This window comes from Chiloscyllium punctatum, chromosome 9 (genome assembly GCF_047496795.1).
Source record: "Chiloscyllium punctatum isolate Juve2018m chromosome 9, sChiPun1.3, whole genome shotgun sequence".
In the NCBI taxonomy this organism is placed as follows: domain Eukaryota; kingdom Metazoa; phylum Chordata; class Chondrichthyes; order Orectolobiformes; family Hemiscylliidae; genus Chiloscyllium; species Chiloscyllium punctatum.
Genome location: NC_092747.1, coordinates 4,543,369 through 4,566,457, shown reverse-complemented (window position 1 = coordinate 4,566,457; position 23,089 = coordinate 4,543,369). Strand labels below are relative to the sequence as shown.

At 42.4% G+C, this 23,089-nt stretch overlaps 1 protein-coding gene across 2 annotated transcripts in view; it reads right to left on the bottom strand.

The window, feature by feature from the left end:
• inppl1a (inositol polyphosphate phosphatase-like 1a) overlaps positions 1-23,089 on the bottom strand; it is a 234,108-nt gene that overhangs the window by 134,279 nt on the left and 76,740 nt on the right. For both annotated transcript variants that reach the window (XM_072576755.1, XM_072576756.1), the window contains 3 exons: positions 4,452-4,515; positions 2,994-3,144; positions 1,456-1,564 (listed from right to left, as the gene is read on the bottom strand). In XM_072576755.1, the coding sequence (XP_072432856.1) occupies positions 1,456-1,564; positions 2,994-3,144; positions 4,452-4,515 (324 nt within the window). The remainder of the gene's footprint in view (positions 1-1,455; positions 1,565-2,993; positions 3,145-4,451; positions 4,516-23,089) is intronic.

Sequence of the window (23,089 nt, the reverse complement as noted above, 5' to 3'; positions counted from 1 at the left end):
GTGGAGTGCCATAAGGATCGGCGTTGGGTCCTCTACTTTTCACCATTTACATAAATGATTTGGATGCGAGCATATGAGGTACAGTTAGTAAGTTTGCAGATGACACCAAAATTGTAGGTGTAGTGGACAGCGAAGAGGGTTACCTCAGATTACAACAGGATCTGGACCAGATGAGCCAATTGGCTGAAAAGTGGCAGATGGAGTTTAATTCAGATAAGTGCGAGGTGCTGCATTTTGGGAAAGCAAATCTTAGCAGGACTTATACACTTAATGGTAAGGTCCTAGGGAGTGTTGCTGAACAAAGAGACCTTGGAGTGCAGGTTCATAGCTCCTTGAAAGTGGAGTCACAGGTAGATTGGATAGTGAAGGCAGCAAATTACTGCGGATGCTGGAATGAAGGCATTTGGTATGCTTTCCTTTATTGGTCAGAGTATTGAATTCAGGAGTTGGGAGGTCATGTTGTGGCTGTACAGGACATTGGTTAGGCCACTGCTGGAATATTGCATGCAATTCTAGTCTCCTTCTTATCGGAAAGATGATGTGAAACTTGAAAATGTTCAGAAAAGATTTACAAGGATGTTGCCAGGGTTGGAGGATTTGAGCTATAGGGAGAGGCTGAACAGGCTGGGGCTGTTTTCCCTGGAGCGTCGGATGCTGAGGGGTGACCTTATAGAGGTTTACAAAATTATGAAGGGCATGGATAGGATAAATAGACAAAGTCTTTTCCCTGGGATCGGGGAGTCCAGAACTAGAGGGCATAGGTATAGGGTGAGAGGAGAAAGGAGAAAGATATAAAAGAGACCTAAGGGGCAACTTTTTCATGCAGAGGGTGGAACATGTATGGAATGAGCTGCCAGAGGATGTGGTGGAGGCTGGTAGAATTGCAACATTTAAGAGGCATTTGGATGGGTATATGAATAGGAAGGGTTTGGAGGGATATGGGCCGGGTGCTGGCAGGTGGACTGGTTTGGGATATCTAATCGGTGTGGACAGGTTGGACCGAAGGGTCTGTTTCCATGCTGTACATCTCTATGACTCTATGATTCCCACGACAGCAGCCAGGGAAATTTAAATTTAATTAATACAACTGAAAATATAAAATTATCTCGATGATGATGATGAACAGTATTGTCATGACAACTGACCATCATGCAAAAATGATCTAACTCACATTGGGAATGAAATTTACCAACATTACTGGTCTAGCCTCCATGCGACTTCAACTCTACTTTAATATTGTTAAGAACATGTTCTCCAACCCTGACGTGGTAATTTCAAGGGTGCAATTAAGGACAAGCAACAAATGCTGGCCTTGCCAGCAATGCCTAAATTCCATCAAACATTTTAAGAAAAGTGCTGTTCCCATAGCATGCCTTATTAAACATCCATTGAGGAAACTAACTGCACCGGCGTTCTTACTAGCGTGATTTCTTGTACTCCTTGACCTCAATTTACCTGTCTGCTGCTCCATCTTGCGCGACCGGACTCAGGCAAGTGCCAGCACTGCCACTGAAACTGGTAGAAGCAGAGCGAGGGGGTAAAGGTGGCTTCTCATCGTCACCATCTACAAAAAGATTTTTAAAAATTAAAATCTACAATTTGCTCCATGCAAATAGTGGGAAGAGGTAGAAAGTTTTCAGTCCTCATTAAGAAGATGAGCTACCACATGTCTCATTGGAAAGAGGGGAAGTGAAGCAGGGAGATTTACAAGGTGAATTCAAAGCTCAAGTCCCAGGCAGCTGAGCAGGGGCCAATGGTGGAGTCGTTAAAAATAGGAATACAGATGATGGCAGGATTGGAGGAACGGAGAGATCTCAGAAGGTTGTGAAGCTTTCAGGAGATTGCAGAAATAAGAAGGGACATGACAACAAACAGATTTGAAAACAACTATGAACATTTTAAAATTGATTCCCCAGCCAGTGCAGATAAGCAAGCACAGTGGGTGATGGGTGCATGGAACTTTGCGCCAATTTGGACACAGACAGAAGAGTTTTTAATGAATTTAAGATTAAGGGGGTCAGCCTAGTGAACACTCAGGCAAGACTAAAAGGGAACAAAGGCATCAATTTCAGCGACAGTGAGCTGACGGAAGGCCAGATGCTGGCCACATTACTGAGATAGAAATAGATGGTCTTGATAAAGTGAATGCATGTTTGGAAGGACAAGGTCAAGCATAAAGCCAAAGATGTGAACAGTCCGATTTGGTTTCTGACAATTGTTTGGTTGAGGGGTGTAGCTTGGGGCAAGGGAATCAAGTTCATGGCAGGGACTGAAACAGTGGCTTTGGTCTTCCCCATATTTAGTTTGAGGCAATTATCGGTGACCTAGACTTGATGATGGAAAGCATTGCAGTAATTCAACAACTGTGGAAAGATTTAGAGCAGTGTTGAAGCAGAATTGGCTGCACTGGGATACAGAAGGAATCCAGTGTTATGTTAACTGCCTTATCAGCATTATGAGAAATGGATGAGCAAAATACAGCAATAATTAAGTCGAGTTCAAATCCACCAATCCATCAAGGGATTTACTAAATTACCAGCAAGATGAGGAGAAACTTTGTAACCTCAAATTTAAAAAAAAGTTTTTTAAAAATTAGGTCAAGAATTCCAGTCAATGTGTTGACTAAGGGCATCTGTTAGAAAGGAGTTGTAGTGGCTTGTTTATTTGGAGGAATGATGATAGCAGTTCCAAAAGTTTGAGGAAAGGAAACCATGTGTTAATTGGTGGAGGCAGCAGGAAGGGAAGGTGAAAAGTTCGCAGTTTAAGCCCAGGAGAAAGGAGTCAATGTCACTGGTGAGGTGTGATTGAAGACAGCTCAAGGTGGACCAGCAGAGGAAAAGGATAGACAATGAAGAAGCTATGAAAACAATGTTGGGGCTAAGGGTTACAAATGAATAAATGGTCATTAGTCTTGAAACATCAGCTCCCATTGAGCTGAAGAAACTAGTCAGTGCTTGTAATAAGTCAGCCCCTCCAAACAAAAAAAAAAATACCTGAGTAGTCCTTGTCCTCGGCTGTCTCCTTCTTGTCCTCCCTCTCTACAGGATACAGCAATGTACTGACCAGGCCCTGGTTTGGCTGGAGGTAGGACGTGATAAGTTCAGTCAGTGTTTTGAAGCGTCTCACCTGCACACCTTGAGAAGTCTGTTTTAATGAAAAACACAAGATCATCAATGCCTGAGCCTCCATATTCTACTCCAAATTATTATCTACTTACACCACATGAACACAGCACATTAAGGCAATGACTCATCACCAGCTTCTCAAATGAATTAGAGATGAACAAAAATTACCAGCCTTGCTAGTGACATTAGTATTCCATGAAAAAAATATTAAAAGTTGTGACAGGACATGATAACCAAATTGTTTCCCCAACAGGAAAATCTAGAACACAGGGACAGAGTCTCAGGATAAGGAGCTGTTCATTCAAGAACTGAAATCAGGAAAACTATCTTCATTCGTGTTCATCTTTGGAAATCATTACCCCAAAGAGTTCCATCATTTGAATATATTCAATGTTGAGGTAGTCAAAGATTTGGTCTCTTAGGCAATCACAGGATGAGGAGTTAGCAGGAATGTGGAGCTCTTGTCCAGCCATGATCAGATTGAATGATGGAGCAGGTTCAACAGATCATATGGTCTAGGAGGAGAAAGTGAGGACTGCAGATGCTGGAGATCAGAGCTGAAAATGTGTTGCTGGAAAAGCGCAGGTCAGGCAGCATCCAAGGAACAGGAGAATCGACGTTTTGGGCATCAGCCCTTCTCCAGGATCATATGGTCTACTCTTGATCATATTTGTTATGCTCTTTCAGCCACCATCTACAACTTCTACTACCTAGAAGGACACGAACATTAGATTCATGGATACATCACCATTAGCAAATATCCCTCCAAGTCACCCACCATCCTGATTTGGGAAGATATCTGTTCTTTCACTGCCACTGGGTCAAAATCTAGGAACTTCTTCCCTAATAGCATTGTAGGTCAACTTGCACCAATAAACTGCAGTAATTCAAGAAGGACATTCACCACCATCTTCTCAACAGCATATAATGATGGAAAATAAATGCTGGTCCAACCAGCAACACCCACATCCCATTCATGATTTTTTTTCAATCCAATCCAACTTTTGTCCATTGGTGACTATCAAGTTGTTTGCCTATAATTCTCTTACACAATGGTCATATCTAATTCATGTGAAACAGAACATGCTTCATATGTTGGTACTTTACAAACCAATAAAAAGGGTTACAGATAGCATGCATATGCCATACAAATATGGAATACTCTGATCACATGTTCAACAGAATCTGACTCATCAACTCATGAAGAAATTCAATTAGATACATCTGGATTCCCAGTTGGCCGTGTGTGGCTAATAACATTACATTATTGACAGCACAGAAACACAGAACTAAAGTGGCAATCAGCCTCAGTCTGCCTTCTCTCACCTGTACTGCCAGAAAATCATCTTCATCAGGTAAGATCCTGTAAGTATGTACATGCTTCTGATACCTAGGAGAGAAAAAGAGATCCGTTAATTTGTTTTTTTAATGCAAGTTGGTCAAGTTCAATGGTAGTACAGTTGCAGTATCATGCTGTGGATCAGTACACAATGCGCCTATTGGCCTCCTTATACCATGTAACAATTGTAATTCTGTGTTCCTGGTTATTTGCTTATTTATAGCAGGGATATTTTCACCAAGTTTCAAATTGAGGGACACAATAAATTTCCCCAACAGCTCAGTTTTGCTGTGGGCAGTCCAATATGACAAAACCTGCTTCCCTGTCACTTCTTTCATAAATCATTGCATAATGATGCCAAATCCTCTCTAAAATCACACATTATCATAGCTTAGATGGACACCATCGCTCCATCATCATCAGCGGTTCAACTTTCCTTACAAGCTAGCAATTTCCCAGCAGTCTTTCAAAATAGCAGTTCACTGACTATCTCTTAAGAGCAATTAGATATAGGCAATAAGAACTATGCTGACAAAGTGATATTAGAAATGTTTGAGATTGATAGGCCCTTGGCATCATAAATTGCAAGTTGGCTGAAAGGTGGAAAACAAAGTAGGTATAGATGGGTACATGTTAGGCTGGGACAACTTTGCTGATTTTTCTTCCAAGATGACAACAGTCTTGGGCCATAACCTATCTGCTCTGACCTCTTTTGTTGCTTTTTTAAAAAAAAAATCTTTTTTTTTAAATCAGTTTTTCGTTTTTTTTCACCTCACCTTCTGGAGGAAGCTCAGTCATGGAAGCAGCAGGGACAGCAGTGGCTGTGGGCCAAGGGTGGGTATTTGGCACAAGGCAGCTAATGCAAATGCTGCCACAGCCTTCTTCAAAGTCTGGAGTTTGGAAGCAGCTTAGGGGCTCGGTGTTGTACCAAGTCAGGATTCTGGCTATCTGCAGCAAGGTGGCTAAAGAGCATGGATGACATTTAGTGGGAAGATGTCTGGCAAAGTAGACTGGACTCTCGCAGTCAACAGTAAGGCAGCATCGCAGAGGAGCGTGCACCCAGGGGACTGAGCACTGTACAGAAGAGATCCAGCCCTCGTGAGGAAGCCCAGCATGGAGCTTCTGTGGACTCATGGCTAAAGGAGGACAGTTTTTTTTGACATGATACTAAGAAGGACTGTAATGTTTAATTTTTACCTTATTTCATTAATTTTCTACTTTGTATCGAAGATTTTGTACCTCTTTGTCTTTGTACCTAAGGTAGAATGGCTACTTTGTAAACATTTCACTGTACTCGATTTTAGGACATGATAATAAACTGTCAAAGGTACTAAAATGGTTTCCAAAGTCAAAATTGAAGACACTGCATAAACTTAAGTTCTTTCATGATTTGAAATGTGTCTGTTTAGAGAAAATAAATCTGGGGAACCAGAATCATTTACCGAAATACATGAAAAACACCATGGTAGTTGAAAACTAGCTGTAACTGGGTCAGATTCACAATGAAATATTCCTTCCAGCAGGAATAGGGAAGGATGAAAGGCTTGGAACATTAAGAGACAGTATCATAATGCCAGCAGTAAAGTACAATGATTTAAAAGAGAAAATGGTCGAAACAAATTAAGAGTTGCATTCACATGGGGTCTTTCACTAACTCTCAAAGCAGTTCATAGCCAATTAAACAAAACTGAAGTCTAGTTGCAGTTACGCTGTAAGAAACATGGCAGCCAATTTGCATAGCAAGCTCCCACAAAAGGTAATGCAATAATTACCAAACAATCCACTTGAAAGACATTGTTGGAGGGGTAAAAATAAACCTGCACTGGAGAAAACTGTCCACTAACTCTGCAGAACGGTAACTAACATAGAACATAACAGCTCAGAACCTCGATGTTGCACCAACCTGCGAACTAATCTAAGCCCATCCCCCAACACTATCCCATCATCATCCATGTGCTTATTCAAGGACTGTTTAAATGCCCCTAATGTGGCTGAGTTACCTACATTGACAGGCAGGGCATTCCACACCCTTACCATTCTCTGAATAAAGAACCTGCCTCTGACATCTGTCTTAAATCTATCACCCCTCAGTTTGCAGCTATGCCCCCTCGTACAAGCTGACATCATCATCCTAGGAAAAAGACTCTCACTGTACACCCCATCTAATCCTCTGATCAGCTTCTATGTCTCTATTAAATCCCCTCTTAGCCTTCTTCTCTCCAATGAGAACAAACCCAAATGTCTCAGCCTTTCCTTCATAAGACCTTCCCTCGAGACCAGGCAACATCCTGGTAAATCTCCTTTGAACCTTTTCCAATGCTTCCACATCCTTCCTGTAATGGGGCGACCAGAACTGCACACAGTATTCCAATTGAGGCCGCACTAGCGTTTTGTACAGTTACAGCATGACATCACAGCTCTGGAATTCAATCCTTCTACCAATAAAACCTAACATACCGTATGCCTTCTTAACAGCACTATCAACCTGGGTGGCAACTTTCAGGGGCCCATGCACATGGACACCAAGATCCCTCTGAACATCCACACTACCAATAATTTTTCCATTGACCCAGTATTCTGCCTTCCTGTTATTCTTCCCAAAGTGAATCACCTCACACTTAGTTGGATTGAACTCCATTTGTCACCCAATCCTGTAGTTTTTCCAAGTCCTCCTGAACCTGTAACATTCTTCCAAACTGTCCACTATTCCTCCAACTTTAGTTTCATCTGCAAACTTACTAACCCATCCACCTATGCCTGCGTCCAAGTCATTTATCAAAATGACAAACAGCAGTGTCCCAAAACAGATCTTTGTGGCACATCACTAGTAACTGGACTCCAGGCTGAATATTTTCCATGAACCACCACTCGCTGCCTCCTTACAGAAAGCCAGTTTCTAATCCAAACTCTCAGTCCCATGCCTCCGCATTTTCTCCAAAAGCCTACCATGTGGAACCTTATCAAAGGCTTTACTAGAGTCCATATACACCACATTAACCACCACATCAACTGCCCTACCCTCATCTACATGCTTGGTCACCTTCTCAAAAAACTCAATGAGGTTTGTGAGACACGACCTGCCCTTGACAAAATTATGTTGACTATCTCCAATCAAGTTGCTGCTTGCTAGATGATTATAAATCTTATCTCTTATAATCCTTTCCAAAGCTTTTCCTAGAGCAGAAGTAAGGCTCACTGGTCTATAATTACCTGGGTCATCTCTACTGCCCTTCTTGAACAAGGGCACAACATTTGCAATCCCCCAGTCCTCTTGTACTAAACCTATAGACAATGATGAATCAAAGATCAAGGCCAAAGGCTCCACCAACTCCTCTCTAGCTTTCCAGAGAATCCTTGGATAAATCTCATCTAGCCCAGCGGGACTTATTTACTTTCACACATTCTAGAATTGATAACACCACCTCTTTATTAACCTCAATCCTTTCTAGTCTAATAGCCTATATTTCAGTCTTCTCCTTTACAATATTCTCCTTCTCCTGAGTGAAAACAGATGAGAAATATTCATTTAGTACCTCTCTGATTTTCACAAGGTCCACACACAACTTCCCACTTCTGTCTCTGACTGGCCCTATTCCTACCCTAGTCATCCTTTTATTCCTCACATACCTAAGGAAAGTTTTAGGGTTCTCCTTTATTCTACCTGCTAAAGACTTCTCATGTCCCCTCCTTGCTCTTCTTAACTCTCTCTTTAAATCCTTCCTAGTTAATCTGTAACTCTCCATCGCCTCATCTGAACCATCTTGTCTCAACGTCACATAAACTTCCCTCTTCCGCTTAACAAGAGAAACAATTTCTTTAATAAACAATGATTCCTTTAGCTGATCACTTCCTCCCTGCCCGACAGGAACATACCTACCAAGGACATGCAGTATCTGTTCCTTAAACCAGCTCTATATTTCAACTGTTCCCATCCCCTACATTTTGCTGCCCCATTCTCTGCCTCCTAAGTCCTGCCTAGTCGCATTATAATTGTTCTTCCCCGTCTGTAACTCATGCCCTGTGGTATGTACCTATCCCTTTCCATCATGAAACTAAATGTTACCGAATTATTGTCACTCTCTCCAAAGTGCTCACCTGCCACTAAATCAAACACCTGGCCTGTTCATTACCAAGTACCAGATCCTGTGTGGCCTCCCCTCTTGCCAGCCCTTCGACATACCGTGTCAGGAAACCCTCCTGCACACATTAGACAAAAACTGATCCATCCGACGTAGCATTTCCAGTCAATGCTGGGCAAGTTAAAGTCTCCTATAGTGACCACCCTGTAACTGTCACTCCTACCTAGAACGATTTCGCCAATCCTCTCCTCCACATCCCTGGAACGTTGAGAGGCCTTTAAAGAAAATCCCAGCAGTGTGACCTCGCCTTTCCTGTTTCTAACCTCAGCTCATACTAACTCAGTAATGAGTTCCCATCAAAAGTTCTTTCTGCCACCATTATACTGTCCTTGACTAACAAAGCCACACCTCCCCTTCTTTTACCACCAGCATTAATCTTAATAAAAGATCTAAACCCTGGAACCTGCAACATCCATTCTTGACCCTGCTCCATCCATGTCTCTGAAATGACCACAACATTGAAGTCCCAGGTACCTACCCATGCTGCAAGCTCACCTACCTTATTCCAGATACTCCTGGCCTTGAAGTAGACACACTTCAAACCAGCTTGCTGTCACAGCACATTTCTGTAGCCGTGAAATGCTGTCCATGTCCTCCCTACTCTCATCCTCCTGTGCACTGCAACTACACCTCCGGTTCCCATCCCCCTGCTGAGCTAGTTTAAACCTACCCAAATAGCACCAGCAAATCCCACTCAGGATATTAGCACCCCTCTGGTTCAAGTGAAGATCATCCTGTTTGTCAAGGTCCCACCTTCCCCAGAATGAGCCCCAATTATCCATATACCTGAAACCCTCCCTCCTGCACCATCCCCGCAGTCACGTGTTCAGCCCATTCTTTCGAGCTAAAACTTGCATTTCGAAAGAAATTTACACAACCATACGAAATCTAAAAGCGGTTTACAGCCAATTAACTATTTTTGAAGTGTAGTCACTGTTAATATGTAGGTCTAAAACTAACAAACCAATAAACAGGTATTGGTTTCATACCCTGTGCAAAAGGCAATAAGCTCTAACAATGTAGCACTCAAGTGCATAGCTCCCTGTCTAACCACACATCCAGTCTGACATATCAGGACAATATCCAGGCTTGGACTGACAAATGGCAAGCAGCATTAATGCTACACAGATGCTAATAACCATCAACATCAATGATGTTTGATGGCATTATCATTGCTTAATGCCCTATCAACATCCTGGGAGTTACTGTTGACCAGAACCAGACTCACCACATATACCTGTGGCTATGGGAGAAGGTCAGAGACTGGGAATTCTGCTCCAGTAACTCACCACCTGTCTCCCAAAACTTATCCACCATTTACAAGGCACATATCCAGAGTGTGGTGCAATAGTCCCCACCTGCCTGGATTGATACAGTTCCAACAACACTCAAGAAGTCTGACATCCAGGACAAAGCTGCCCACTTGATTGCCACCACATCCACAAGCAATGCTCAGTAGCAGCTGTGTGTACTATCTACAAGATGCACTGCAGAAATTCACCAAAGATACTTAGACACCACCCTCTAAACTTACAACCACCTCCATCTGGAAGGGCAAGGGCATTAGATGCATGGAGACACCACCCTCTGCAGGTTCCCCTCCAAGCCACTGACCATCCTGACTGGGGAATATATCACCATTCCTTCTCTGTCACTGGTTCAAAACCCTGTAATCCCTTCCTTAAGGACATTGTAAGTCTACATACAGCACATGGACTGCAACAGTTCAAGATGGTCAGCCAGCAACATCCATCTCTCACTCTGGATCTAGGCTACCTTTTTAACATAATTTGAGGGGGTCTGCTCTGGTCCATTACAAATCGAGGGCTCTTGTCAGGATCAAAATTCAAGAGTGGATTTAGGATTATTGGACTCAAAGGCAGCATGCGGTGTTAGTGTCCTTTGTTTCGGGTGTTGAATTCGCTTGTTAAGACACAGTGTGCTTTTTGTAAAATTGGTTCTTTCAGTCAGTAGGAATTTCCTGAGGGTGGAAAATGTCAATTTGGGAGTTTTACAGTAAGTGAGCAGGGCAAGGTTTTCGAAGTTGAAAGACCAGCTGGAGTCAGGGTTGCCTTTGTCTGTGCAAAAAAGGTGAGGTAACAACAGCTCAACATTTATGATTGTTGGAAATGCCATCAGAAACTTTGGGAATTGCTAAAATTCAAATGCAAATGAACCAGCTTGAATTGGGGGGGTGGGGGGGGGGGGGTGGGGAGGCTTACGCTGAGCGGGAAGGGGAAGGTGTGAGAAGATGCACATTGGGGGGAGGGGTCTGCTGAGGCTGGGAGGGTGAGAGGGCACATGCTGAGTTGGGGAGGGGTGGGGTGCACATGCCAAAGGGGAGAGAAAGAGAGCACGCACCAGAGAGGGAGAAAACGTGCAAGAGAGGGAGAATAGCAACTGGAAGAGATTCACTGCCTTCCAACCCTGTTCAGATCCCAGTGACAATGGCTGAAAGCAACCAAAAAATCCTGTATCGGAGTGCTGATCCACACCCACTTGGGCCGCTTCTATCGTTTCAATTTTTTAATTCCCCAAGCCTCACAAGTTACTTATTTTCTCAGACTACTTGGCTCCTGTTACCCCAATCTCTCTCTCTCAAGGAAACCAAATTAAGCACACTTCTTAAAGCCACAGCAACGTTACACTAGAGAAAGAGGAAAAGACAGGGAGAAGTGCAGCAAATCATTTACATTTTCAATCTGCCTTCTAAGATAGACTCTTACGTGGATTTGACTGTTCAGAATGCTTTACATGGAGTAAGATTACGAATTTGAAATTTTCCTATCTCTTCTGTACTATTACAGAATCTTTCTTGATTGTTATTGTGACCATTCAACATCCAGTAATTGTGCTGACAAAACTTGAAATAATAAAAGTAACTCAAAGGCATAAGCAAAACAGACTATAACCTGCAATGTAGCATCGAATAAAATGATATTTAAATATTGGATAAATCAAATAAATAAAATATATCTCAAAATTCTAAACTGTACATTAATATATATGGCGATTATTCTTCTGTTTCGCATGGGTACACACCTATTCATCTCTCCTTCGAAATTCTCCCATTTTTCATTCCCTGTTTTATCGACCAAAATGCACTTCCAATCAACTGTCAATGCTCCAGTTCAACTTTTAGACCCCTAAAACCTGGTACTTTTCTAGTCTGGGATCTTAGTCATGGATTAATTTTTAAACCTTTCCAACTAACAGTGAACATGAATTTATATGATTGCTATTTCCCAAATACTCCCCCACACTGATGTTCTCCACTTCGCCTGCCTCATTTCGTAGGGCCAGATACAGCATCACCCCTTCTCACTTCATTGTAAATTATATTTCTTGCTCTGCATAATCTATTTTGTAGATCTGTTAGTCTCACACAACCATAATCTTGTATTGAAATGCACATCACAATTGTATTAAAAAGCAGCATATAGCACCAAGCCATATACAGAGGTGTTGGATAGAATATTTCCAGACTGCATGAGGAGAAATTGAAGAAAGCTGCATCAATTCAAGTGTCTCAATCCTCCACTGCTTTGTTCAAACCTTGTGCATATATGAAAGAATGCAGAGTTTGGCTCTGTGACTCCATGCTCTACCACAATTGGAATGGAAACTTTTTTTGTAAATATATTAGCAAATTTTTAAAACTTTACAAACATGTAAAATTATTGGAAAACATCAGTAACAAATATCGGTATAATAAAAAGAAAAAAAACACAAATTACAATATAACTACTAACCTACCCTATAATACAAAGCAAAGCCTAACACTGTGCAAAAGCAACACCAAAAGAAGAAAGAAAGAAAAGCAAAACAAAAACACAAAATACAGAACAGCTATGCTCAGCGCAAAGCTCCCAAACAAAGGAACGGGAGCATTGCAGATGTATCCGTATTAACTCGGGAGACCCCCTCCAGGGCCTAGGTCTTGACAAATCTAATCATCCTGGTTAAACAAATGCCCTAATTAAAATAACTGAAATCTATATCCAAATAACTCTAGTAGGGCTGCCATGTCTTATAAAAATGGTCTGTTGTGTGGTGCACCATGTTTGTAAAAAAGTCCAAGGGAATGTGCTCCATAATTAATTTCTGCCATCCCAGCAAGCCCGGCGGGTTTTCAGACACCAATTCATCAGAATATTCTTCCGTGCACAGTATGCAAGAATATTAAATAGTTTCTTCCCATGCCCATCTAAAGATGGTAAATTCTGTAGACCTAAGAGGAGAGGTCTACTTTGACTTCAGTTCTCAATACCCTCCCTATCTCTCCCGCCAGTGCTCCAATAAACACTGAGCCTGAGGCATGTCCAGAAGCAATGGTTAAGAGTACCTACATTTATTTTACATTTGGGGCACATTGAAGATGCCCCTTTTTTAAACTTCGCCAGACAGTCTGGTGCCAGATGAGCCCTGTGCAGAACTTTTAACTGCGTAGCGCATTTCCTATTACAGATTGAGATCTTTTGAGCATTCTCCCATATGTTTTCCCATGTTTCAGAAGAGATCTCTACTCCCAGGTCATCCTCCCAGACCTCACATAACCGGTTAATATCCTGCCAGGCCCTGCCACCCAGGACACTAACTGAAAGGGTGCTTGTGGAACGTAGCAACAACCTCTCTGTATCGGGCTTATAGGGCTTAGGTGAGAAGTGTAGTCTTCTTCTGGATGAAATCCCTAACCTGAAAAAAACAGAAAAGATCTCTGCTGGGCCACCCGTATTTGCGGCTCAGATGCTCAAAAGACATCATGACACCCCCCCCTCTAAAACAAGTCTCCCAAACTAGAAACTCCTCTTGCTGCCCATAGTTTGAACCCTGAGTCCATCATCCCTGGTCGAAACCCTGACATGCCAACTGTAGGTGTAAGTGGCAAAGTCTTGGATAAACAACCCTCACTCTGACGCATCGCCATCCATGCCTTGATTGTACTAATGGCAATGGGGTTCCAGCAATGGTCCATAACTGTCCTCATCTTACCCATGAACAACAGGTTAGTAAAAAGCCACTTTGTCTGGGAGGCCTCGATATCCAGCCGTATTGAGTTTGGATCGTTACCTACCCAATCACAGACAAAGGACAACAGGGAACACAATTGGTAACTCCTGATGCCTGGGAAATCAACTCCTCCCCCTCCATGAGGCAACTGTAATTTAGTAAGTTTGATGAGGGGCCGCCCACGATGCCAGACAAAGGAACCAAGCCACCCCATAAGCTTCTGCAGCGTTAACCTGGGAAACATTATAGGGAGCATACACATAGGATAAAGCAAAAGAGGAAGAACATTCATCTTAATGAGAGATATTCAGTCCAGCCATGAAATTGGAAGAGCCTCCCATTTCTGGAGATCTCGCCTAATATTGTCGAGCAAATGAGCAAAGTTAGTCCGAAATAACAGATCAAACTTGGGGCTAATAAAAATGCCTAGGTATCAGAACCCTGCCCGTGACCACTTAAAAGGGAACTTAGGGCCACCTTCAACTTCTGGTACATCCTTAAGGTTCCCCAAAGGCATAGCTTCCGATTTTGCAAAGTTAATCTTATATCCTGAAATAGCCCCAAATTAATTGATACATTGTATCAAATGGGGTATGGAAGTCATCGGGTTTGATAAAAACAGAAGGACATCATACACATACAGTGTAAACTTGTGTGCCCTCGATCCCACTTCCGGAGCGGTTATGTGGACGTTCTGACGAATGGCCTCTGCCAGCGGCTCTGTCACCAACATAAACAACAGCGGTGAAAGGGGGCAGCCTTGCCGACTACCCCTACCAATCCTAAAATTCCCAGACTTCACCCCATTGGTGACGACCATGGCCAGGGGATGGTGATATGAAACCTCTACCCACCTAGCAAGACTCCACCCAACCCGAACTGTTCTAAGACATAAAAAAGATATGGCCATTCCACCCGGTCAAATGCTTTCTCTGCATCTAAGGAAATCACCAACCCCTGAATCGATTGTTGCTGACAAACTTGGACCATATTCAGCAACCTTCTAATATTATTAGAGGACCTATAGCCCCTTATAAAGCCTGTCTGGTCCTCTTTAATAAAATGGGGCAACACCCTTTCCAATCTCAGCACCAGGATCTTGGACAGAATCTTGAAATCTGAATTTAGTAGAGAGATGGGCCTGTATGAGGCACAATACTCAGGAACATTCCCCTTCTTAAGAATTAGGGAAATATTAGCTTCTCTCAAAGAAGGTGGTAGGCATTCATGCATATCGGAGTGATTGTACATCTTCAATATCAGCCCTGTCAGAATCCCTATAAACTCCTTATAAAACTCACCCGGAAGACCATCAGGGCCAGGCGCTTTCCCACTCTGAAGTTTCCAAGCTGCCTCCTGTATTTCCTGAACTGTCAAGGGGGCATTATGGAGAGAAGCCTGTTCAAAGGTTATCCCTGGGAGGTCCAGGTTCTTAAAAAAGGTCTCCATTTTAGCCCTCCTCTCCTGGCAACCTTCAGACCGATACAATTCAGAGTAAAAGCTCTGAAAAGCCTCATTAATCTTTTTAGCATTGTACGTAAGGACCCCAGCGCCGTCTCTAATGTCAGTAATGGATTGGGGAGCATGTTTTTTCCTAGTCAGGTACGCTAAATATTTCCCTGGCCTATCCCCATATTCGAACAGCCTTTGTCTAGCAAAAGCAAGTTCTTTCTCTGCGTTTTGTTTCAGTATTGAATTCAAGACAGCCCAGAGAGCCATGATCCGCTGTAGCTTAGTCACTGAAGGCCGCACAAAATGTGCCGCCTCGGAGGCTTTCAACCACATCTCAAGTAGACGTTGCTGTTCCTCCTTCTGTCACTTCCGACTAGCCGAATAGGAAATAGCTAATCCCCTAGCAAAGGCCTTAGCAGTCTCACATTGCATAGATGGACTACTAGCCGTGCCCGAGTTGATAGTTAAGAATTCCTGAAACTCCTTCAAAAAGTATTCCACAAATTTGGAATCCTTAAGGAGAAAAGGGTCCAAATGCCAGTGCCGCCAACTTAGCCCCTCACTCTTTGCCTTAACCTCCAAATACACTGCTGCATGATCAGAGATAGCTATATTCCCAATTTTACAACCCATAATCGAATCCAGAAGGGCCAAGGGAGCCAGAAAGAGGTCAATCCTTGTGTGACATTTATGTGGGTTTGAAAAAAAAGGTGAAGTCCCTGCTGGTGGGATGAAGACATTTCCAAATATCCACCAACCCAACTCCTTGCATAAGTCAACCACCTACTTGGCCTGCAAAGAAATAGTTGGGGGCCCACAAGGCATCCTGTCCACTGTCAGATCCAAAAGACAATTAAAATCCCTCCCTGCAATAATAATCTGCCGTGTTCCAAAAACACTCAACTTAGAGAAAGCACGAATCAGAAATTTGAGGGGATGCACTGGAGGACAGTAGACATTTAAAATGCCATATTCCTCCACATGTATCAGGGCTTTAAGTATCACAAGCCGTCCATTCTCATCTTTCACCTGCTCTAATCATATGAACCGAAGGTTTTTCTGGATAAATACCGCAACACCCCTACTTTTAGTAGTAAAGGATGAAAAGAATACCCGGTCATAACTCCCCTGTTGTAATTTCAGGTGTCCCCCATCAGCAAAATGGATTTCCTGCAACAAAGCGATATCAACCCTTTCCCTCTTAAGACTAGAAAGCACTTTTTTTCCTTTTAACAGGCAAATGACTTCCCTTAATGTTCCAGGTGCACCATTTAATAAGACACTTATCCCCTTTCAGAGACCCTTGAACCCCTTGGGAGGGAGAACCCTGCTTACAAAGCGCCGAGCATAAGTAAATAAAGACTCAGATTTGAGGAACTATATATACAAAAACTACTGTCATAACTATAAACAACTATTACTACCAAAAAACTACAAAATAAAAAGCAACTATAAAACCTTGAATGGAAGACTCTTCGCCCTGCCCATAGGGGGCACTCACCCTACCCATCCCCTCCTTCACAGTTCCTTCAAACCAGGACTGTGCCCCAGCCTTAGGCCAGAAAAAAAACCAAGGAGAGGATCCTTAAATCAACAGAAAAAAGACCAAGTCAGGACAAGCATTCCACCCACCCTTGGCTTCATGTCACCCCTACTTGTGACTAAAAGAGAAACAGAACAAACAAAACAAAAGGGGAGAGATAACAAAGAACATCCATAAAATTTCTCATCAGAAAATCCAGTTATTAAAAAAAAGGAACTTATTCCAAGATCTTTTCCCCTCTTTCCAAAAAGGAAATTATTAGGGAGAAAGAAAGGAGTTTAAAAAAAAGGAAGGGAAAACATGGGGAAAGATAGAAAAGAGAACAAACATTAAACCATATTCTTCAGGCCAATCCGTCTATTTTAAAGTGTCTACAAAGTTCTTAGCTTTATCCGCTGAGTCAATTTTACAAACTGAGTCCTCGTGGCTGAAGTGGAGCACTGTGGGGTAGCTCATGGAGTGCCGGATGCCCAGGCTCCTCAGCCTCTTTTTAACTTCATCGAAGGGATTCCTCTTTCGAATTACAGCTGCAGAGAAATCCTGGAAAAACATGATTTTTGACCCCTTGTATAGCAATGCCTGCAGATCTTTTCCCAGGGATCTGAAAGCTTCTATGACGTTTTGCTTGCCCTTATGAGTGGAAGTGCACTAGGACCGGGGGTGCTGCACCAGCCCTTACCTGTGCACTGTAACCCGATAAACCCTTTCAATCTGTAGCCTGCTGGACTGGATGTAAAGGCCCAAAAACTTCGGCAGCCTGTTTTCAAAGAAGCTCACTGGCTGCTCACCTTCCAGGAGCCCAACAATTCCGAGATTTATTCTCCGCTCTCGATTTTCGAGGTCGTCGATATGGCCTCGCAAGGCCCGCACCTGGATTTGACTGGATGAGCACTCCATTGCAGCTTGCGAGGCCTTAGCTCGACCCTCCACCTCCGCCAGCCGCTCCCAGAGGCCATGGATCTCCTGCTCATGCTTCTGCAGCATGGATGCAATAGGTTGGACCTGGGCACGAATCTCCCCACGGATCTCCTCAATCACAGCCCCAAACTTTCAAGCTAAGTCCCTCCATCGCCACAGCCAATTCCTGAGAGTCTGTCAGGTCCCCAGGAGGGGTCAAGAGAGGCTGCTGCTGCAGTCTCTGTGCTGTAGGTGCTGCAGGGGAGTGTCCTCCCTGCTGCTGTTTGCTTGTTCCTTTTCTCTTTGGCATCCTTCCCACTTCCAAATATTAACAAATGTGTTTTCTGTAAGGTTTTAAACTAATAATTCCACCACATAATTTGGCCAGGGATGGCAAAAAACACTAGTATGTTAGGCAGAGCTGTCCACAGCAGTTCTATAGAATCACTGCCATCTTGCCAAGTCGGGAATGGAACTTAAAAGGCTTCCTGACATATGGAAATGGAAATCTGCAAAGGCATTATTAAGGATAATTTTGTCAAGGCCATTGGTGTTTTACCAGAAGTTCAGCTCCCCAGCCTCATGGGGAAGCCCATCAGCTAAAAGCAGGTGACCACCACCAGCAGCCCAATGCTGAAGTAGTGATGGGAGTGGAGGGTGGAAAATATATTTTCAAGCAACGATGAAGCTGTGGGGATGGAGGGCAGCCTCTGCTGCGACTGAAGTTTAATCAGAGCGGTTTCCACTCCACCAACAGCAATTTCTTTTAAAATATTTTTCAGCCTCTGATCCATGGGCTACAGAACCCCTCGCAATCTTATCCAATGATATACCATACACATTGCTGCTCCTTATCTAGCCAGTCAAAGCTTCCCAGCTATTGTTTGCTTCACTACGAAACCAGAAACCCAAGCAAATTCTGAGGACACAGGTTTCAACTCAACCACGGCAGATGATAAAATTCGAATTCAGGAAAATCTACAATAGAAAACTAGCCTAATGACAAACATGAAACCAGTGTAAAAACCCATCTGTTTCACTAATGTCCTGTAGGGAAGATAATCTGTCATCTTTATTCAGTATGGTCCATTTATGAGTGACACTATACCACTGCAAGGTGGTTGACTGTTAATTGCCTTCTGGGGATTAGAAATAAGAAATAAATGCTGGCCTAGCCAATGATGCTCACATCCCACAGATGAGTTTTTTTAAAAAAGTCCTATACAAGTAGATACTGATGCTGTGAGATGGCAGTTGTGTATTTAGCTACAATAAGAGGGAAAGGGGAACGTGTTATTTCAAGTCATCAAAATTTTGCTGCAGCTACAGATACTTCCTCTCCAGCTGTTAAGTATTACCACATGCAACACTAGTCCACAATGCAACAATGGATGCATTTCAAAAATATTGCAATGGTCACACAGCATTTTGGGCAGTCTGAAGTTGAAAAGATACACTAAATAAATGCAAGTCTTATTTTAGACAGACTAGACAGGAAAATAAAAGACTGCATTTCAAAAGAGACAACTGTTTTCACTGGTGTAACAATTAGCAGAAATACACAATTATTGCTAAAGGTTTAATTATAGTAGTAGGATTTGCAACAGATTTCTTTACATTGCTTTTTATTCTGTAGCCCTTTACCTAGCTGGATTTTACACGTCTTTTGTGGCCTCAAGTGCTTTTTCAACTTCTGGAATAACGGAAAAGTCTAAATGGAAAGAAGGAATCAAATATTCCTCATAAACCAGGCATCTCCATCTGATGGGTCTCTGACAAATACAGGCAAGACAGGTCAGCACAGCACCAAACACAACTAGGCTTCAACTCATTGACATGAATCCTGCTCACCCAACAATTAATTACCGTAGCTTGTGCAAACATGATTGCTCATTATCAGGAGGATCAACATTATATCATATTGCTGTTTGTGGAAGCTTGCTATGCACAAATTGTTATTCAGTACAGTTCTAGTCTCCCTGCTGTAGGAAGGACATTATTAAATCAGAGAGGTTGCAGAAAAGATTTACAAGGACGTTACTGGGACTGAAGAGTTTGAGCTATCAGGAGAGGATGGACAGGCTGAAACTTTTTTTCACTGGAGCACAGGAGATTGAGGAGTGACCTGATAAGGTTTATGAAATCATGAGGGGCATAGATAAGGTAAATAGCAAAGATCTTTTCTCTAGGGCAGGGGAATTCAAAACTGAAAGGCATAACTTTAAGGAGAGAGAAGTTTTTAAAAGATCCGAGGGCCAACTTTTTCAGAGGGTGAATTGCGTATGGAACAAAACCACCAGAGCAAGTGGTAGGTGCAGGTACAGTTAATCATTTAAAAGACATTTGGACAGTACAAGAATAGGGAATGTTTAGAGGGATATAGGCCAAATGCAGGCAAGTAGCACAAGTTTAATTTGGAAAATTTGGTTGGCATGGATGAGTTGGACGAAAGGATCCATTTCTATGTTGTAGGACTCTGTGATTCCATGATTAAAACAAAGAATGTTTCTAAGTGCTCCCAGCAGGTGAGGTGATCCAGAGACTCAGGTAATGTTCTTGGAACTTGAGTTCAAATTCCAAGTGGATATCTCATGGCAGATATGGAATCTAAGTCTAACGATGACCATGAAACTGTTGCCAATTGTTTGAAACACCCACTGGTTTGCGAATGCCTATTCAAGGAAGGAACTGCTGCTCCTGTCGGTTTACCTGTGACTCCAGACCCACAGCCACGGGTTTGATTCTTAACTGCCCTCTGGGCAATAAATGCTGGCCTAGCCACTGACACCCACATCCCGTGATGAAAGAATTAAAACCAAGAATTGTGGAAAAACCACATCAGGATTTGAGACAGCAAGATGGTTAACAGATGCTGTATGAATGCAACTGTTAGTATTTTTATTACTACAAGAGGAAATTCTTTTAGTCAAGTTAATGCCTTATCATATAGAAACAATCCATGAAGAATGCCTCATATATTTTCAGTCTCCCAAAAGCAAATGTACACAGTACTCTCCTGAAGTCCAAGGGGTTTAGTCACAGTTTGGAATCTGGTTATGTTAATCTTCAAGGAAATGCATCGTAGATTCACTGTATTTACACTGGGGCTCAAAACACTCAATTATGAAGAAAGTTTGCAGAGACTTTGTATTCTGTTGAAAATCAATTAAGAAGGTAGCTACTGTTGTGTGGAGTAAACAAAGACAGGGAAAAACAGTAATATTAATTGTGATTTGGCAGTACAGACTGAGTATTGCTGAAAAAAGAAGAGAGATTTTGTCAAAGCTTTGACTGATGAGTGTAAGACAAAAGCTTTAAGAACATGTTTTGTCCCCAGCAATAACCTTAATATTAGAGTCAGGCCACTAAGGAATTCAGTTAGAAAGCACTTCTCCACACATAAGGACAGAGCATCTGGAACTCTCCTCCTTATAATGCTGTTGAGGCTGAGGATTCTAGATTTGTAAGGAAAACAAGCCCAAGAAAGAAAACTAGAGTTAGAATATAGATAAGCAACTATCAAACAACAGCAGGATAGGCTATAGGACTGAATGGTGTCCTATTCGTTAAAGGCCAACATAAACTCAGCGACCTTGTCAATGTTCAATTTCAGCCTACTAACCAGGAGGTGAAGATGACCATCAAGGTTCCTGCAGCTTGCTCAATCCACTTACGCAATGCTGTTAAGTCAACGTCTTAGAGTCCTATTTGAACCATATAAATACTCAGCCTGAACAGCTGCACTGTTGAAAATCAAAGTTCAAATAAAAATAATCCAGTTCCACTCAAGTTAAGCAGCAGTGCAAAGTGCCAGAATGCATCCACTGAAAGACATGCGTCGGAGTTCCTCCAATTGTTTGAGTAAACACATTACGTTAGGTGGAATGGAGCATACAGAACAGAAGACTGGCCTCCACTAAGTCATCCAAGACCCCAAAATAGCTATGCAGGGCAGATAGTGGTATAGTGGTAATATAACTGAACTAGTAAACCAGAGACTCAAACTAATACCCAGGCCAGAAAGGTTCAAATCATACCATGAAATCATACTAAAATGAAATAATAAATCAGGAATACAAGGTTGGACTCTGTAATGGTCCCATGAAACTATTAAATTGCCATAAAAACCCATCTAGCTTAGTGCAGTTTAGGGAAGGAAATCTCATCCTGGTCATACCTGCCTGGACCACATATCACAACAGACCCACAGCAACATACTTTACTCTTAGCTGCCTCCTGCAACAGCCCGCATACCCAAGTGCCACAGAAAGCAGCCGGCTGCAATGGTTTAAGATGACAGCTCACCCCTACCTTCTTAAAGGCAATAGGCAACTTGCCAGTAATGAGCACATCCCATAAAATAATTAAAGGTCAACAGATTTTTGGTCGGAAAGGGTATTATGATTATAGGACAAAGGCAGTTGGATGGAGTTAACAAAGAGTTAAGCTATGGTCTGACAGATAACGTAAACAGCTGGAGGCCTCATCCTGTTAATGTGTTCATGACATTGAGCATTACTGCTAACTCTATGAACATGAATTTGAAAGGGAAGTTGTGGGAGGAAACAGTAAGTCAATCTGAAAACCCCTAGATGGAATAGTTATTCCTGTCTCAAATGCTGTCAGGTGAAGAGCACAAGCTTAACTTTTTTATTTCAAGATATACTTTATTCATGAAAATCATCTATAAATGCATACAAAAGGTTCTAATTTACATCTATACAGACTTTGCAGACAAAAAATCCAAACAAAAAATTGGAATGCTACACTCCTCACAGGTTCTCCAAAGATGCACAAATATAAAGCATTTTCAACTTATGTTCATATTAATGCCCCGATAGGGTCTGAGAACCAAAGATCAAAATGATTCTGGCAGTCAAAGCGGGCCTTTCACTGAGATGATGTGCCTGAAGGACTAACCGATGTTTCTCGTCATGCATCTCAGGTAACCAGCAATTAGGCACAAGAGACTGTCACTCCTCTCCTTTTGGAATATGCCTTTGCACAGAAAGTCCCAAGTGCTGCTCAGGACCTTCTGCGCAAAGGCACATTCCAAAAGGAGAGGAGTGACAGTCTCTTTCTTTAATTGCAAAAATATACATTATTCATAAAAACGCAAGTACTGTATGGTCTTTGCAAATCAAGGAAAAACAAATATTGGAATTTTACGTTCCCTCTAATTGCAAAAAACAAAGGCATTTCTTCCTCATGCAGGTTTGAACTGATATACAGCGAGGGAACAACAGGGTCTGATAACTGAAAGGACCCCCATTATACTTCGGCAGAAAAACCTTAGACGGTGGTCTTTCCGTATTGCGCCTTGGCAGCAATTGCCCAAGCTTTAGTGTGTCCCTTAGCACACAGATCTGGACCTTGGAATGCACCAGTCTGCAACACTTGTCAAGGTCAACCTTTTACTCTGAGACCAAACATTGTGGGCAGACCAAAGAGCTTCTTTCACCAAGTTGATGGTCTTCCAAGTACAATCAACGTCAGTATCTGAGTGCATCCCAGGAACAGCCCATACAGCATAGAGTCCTGCATCACAGAGGTGCTCAGGATGACCCTCAACAAAAACCATTGC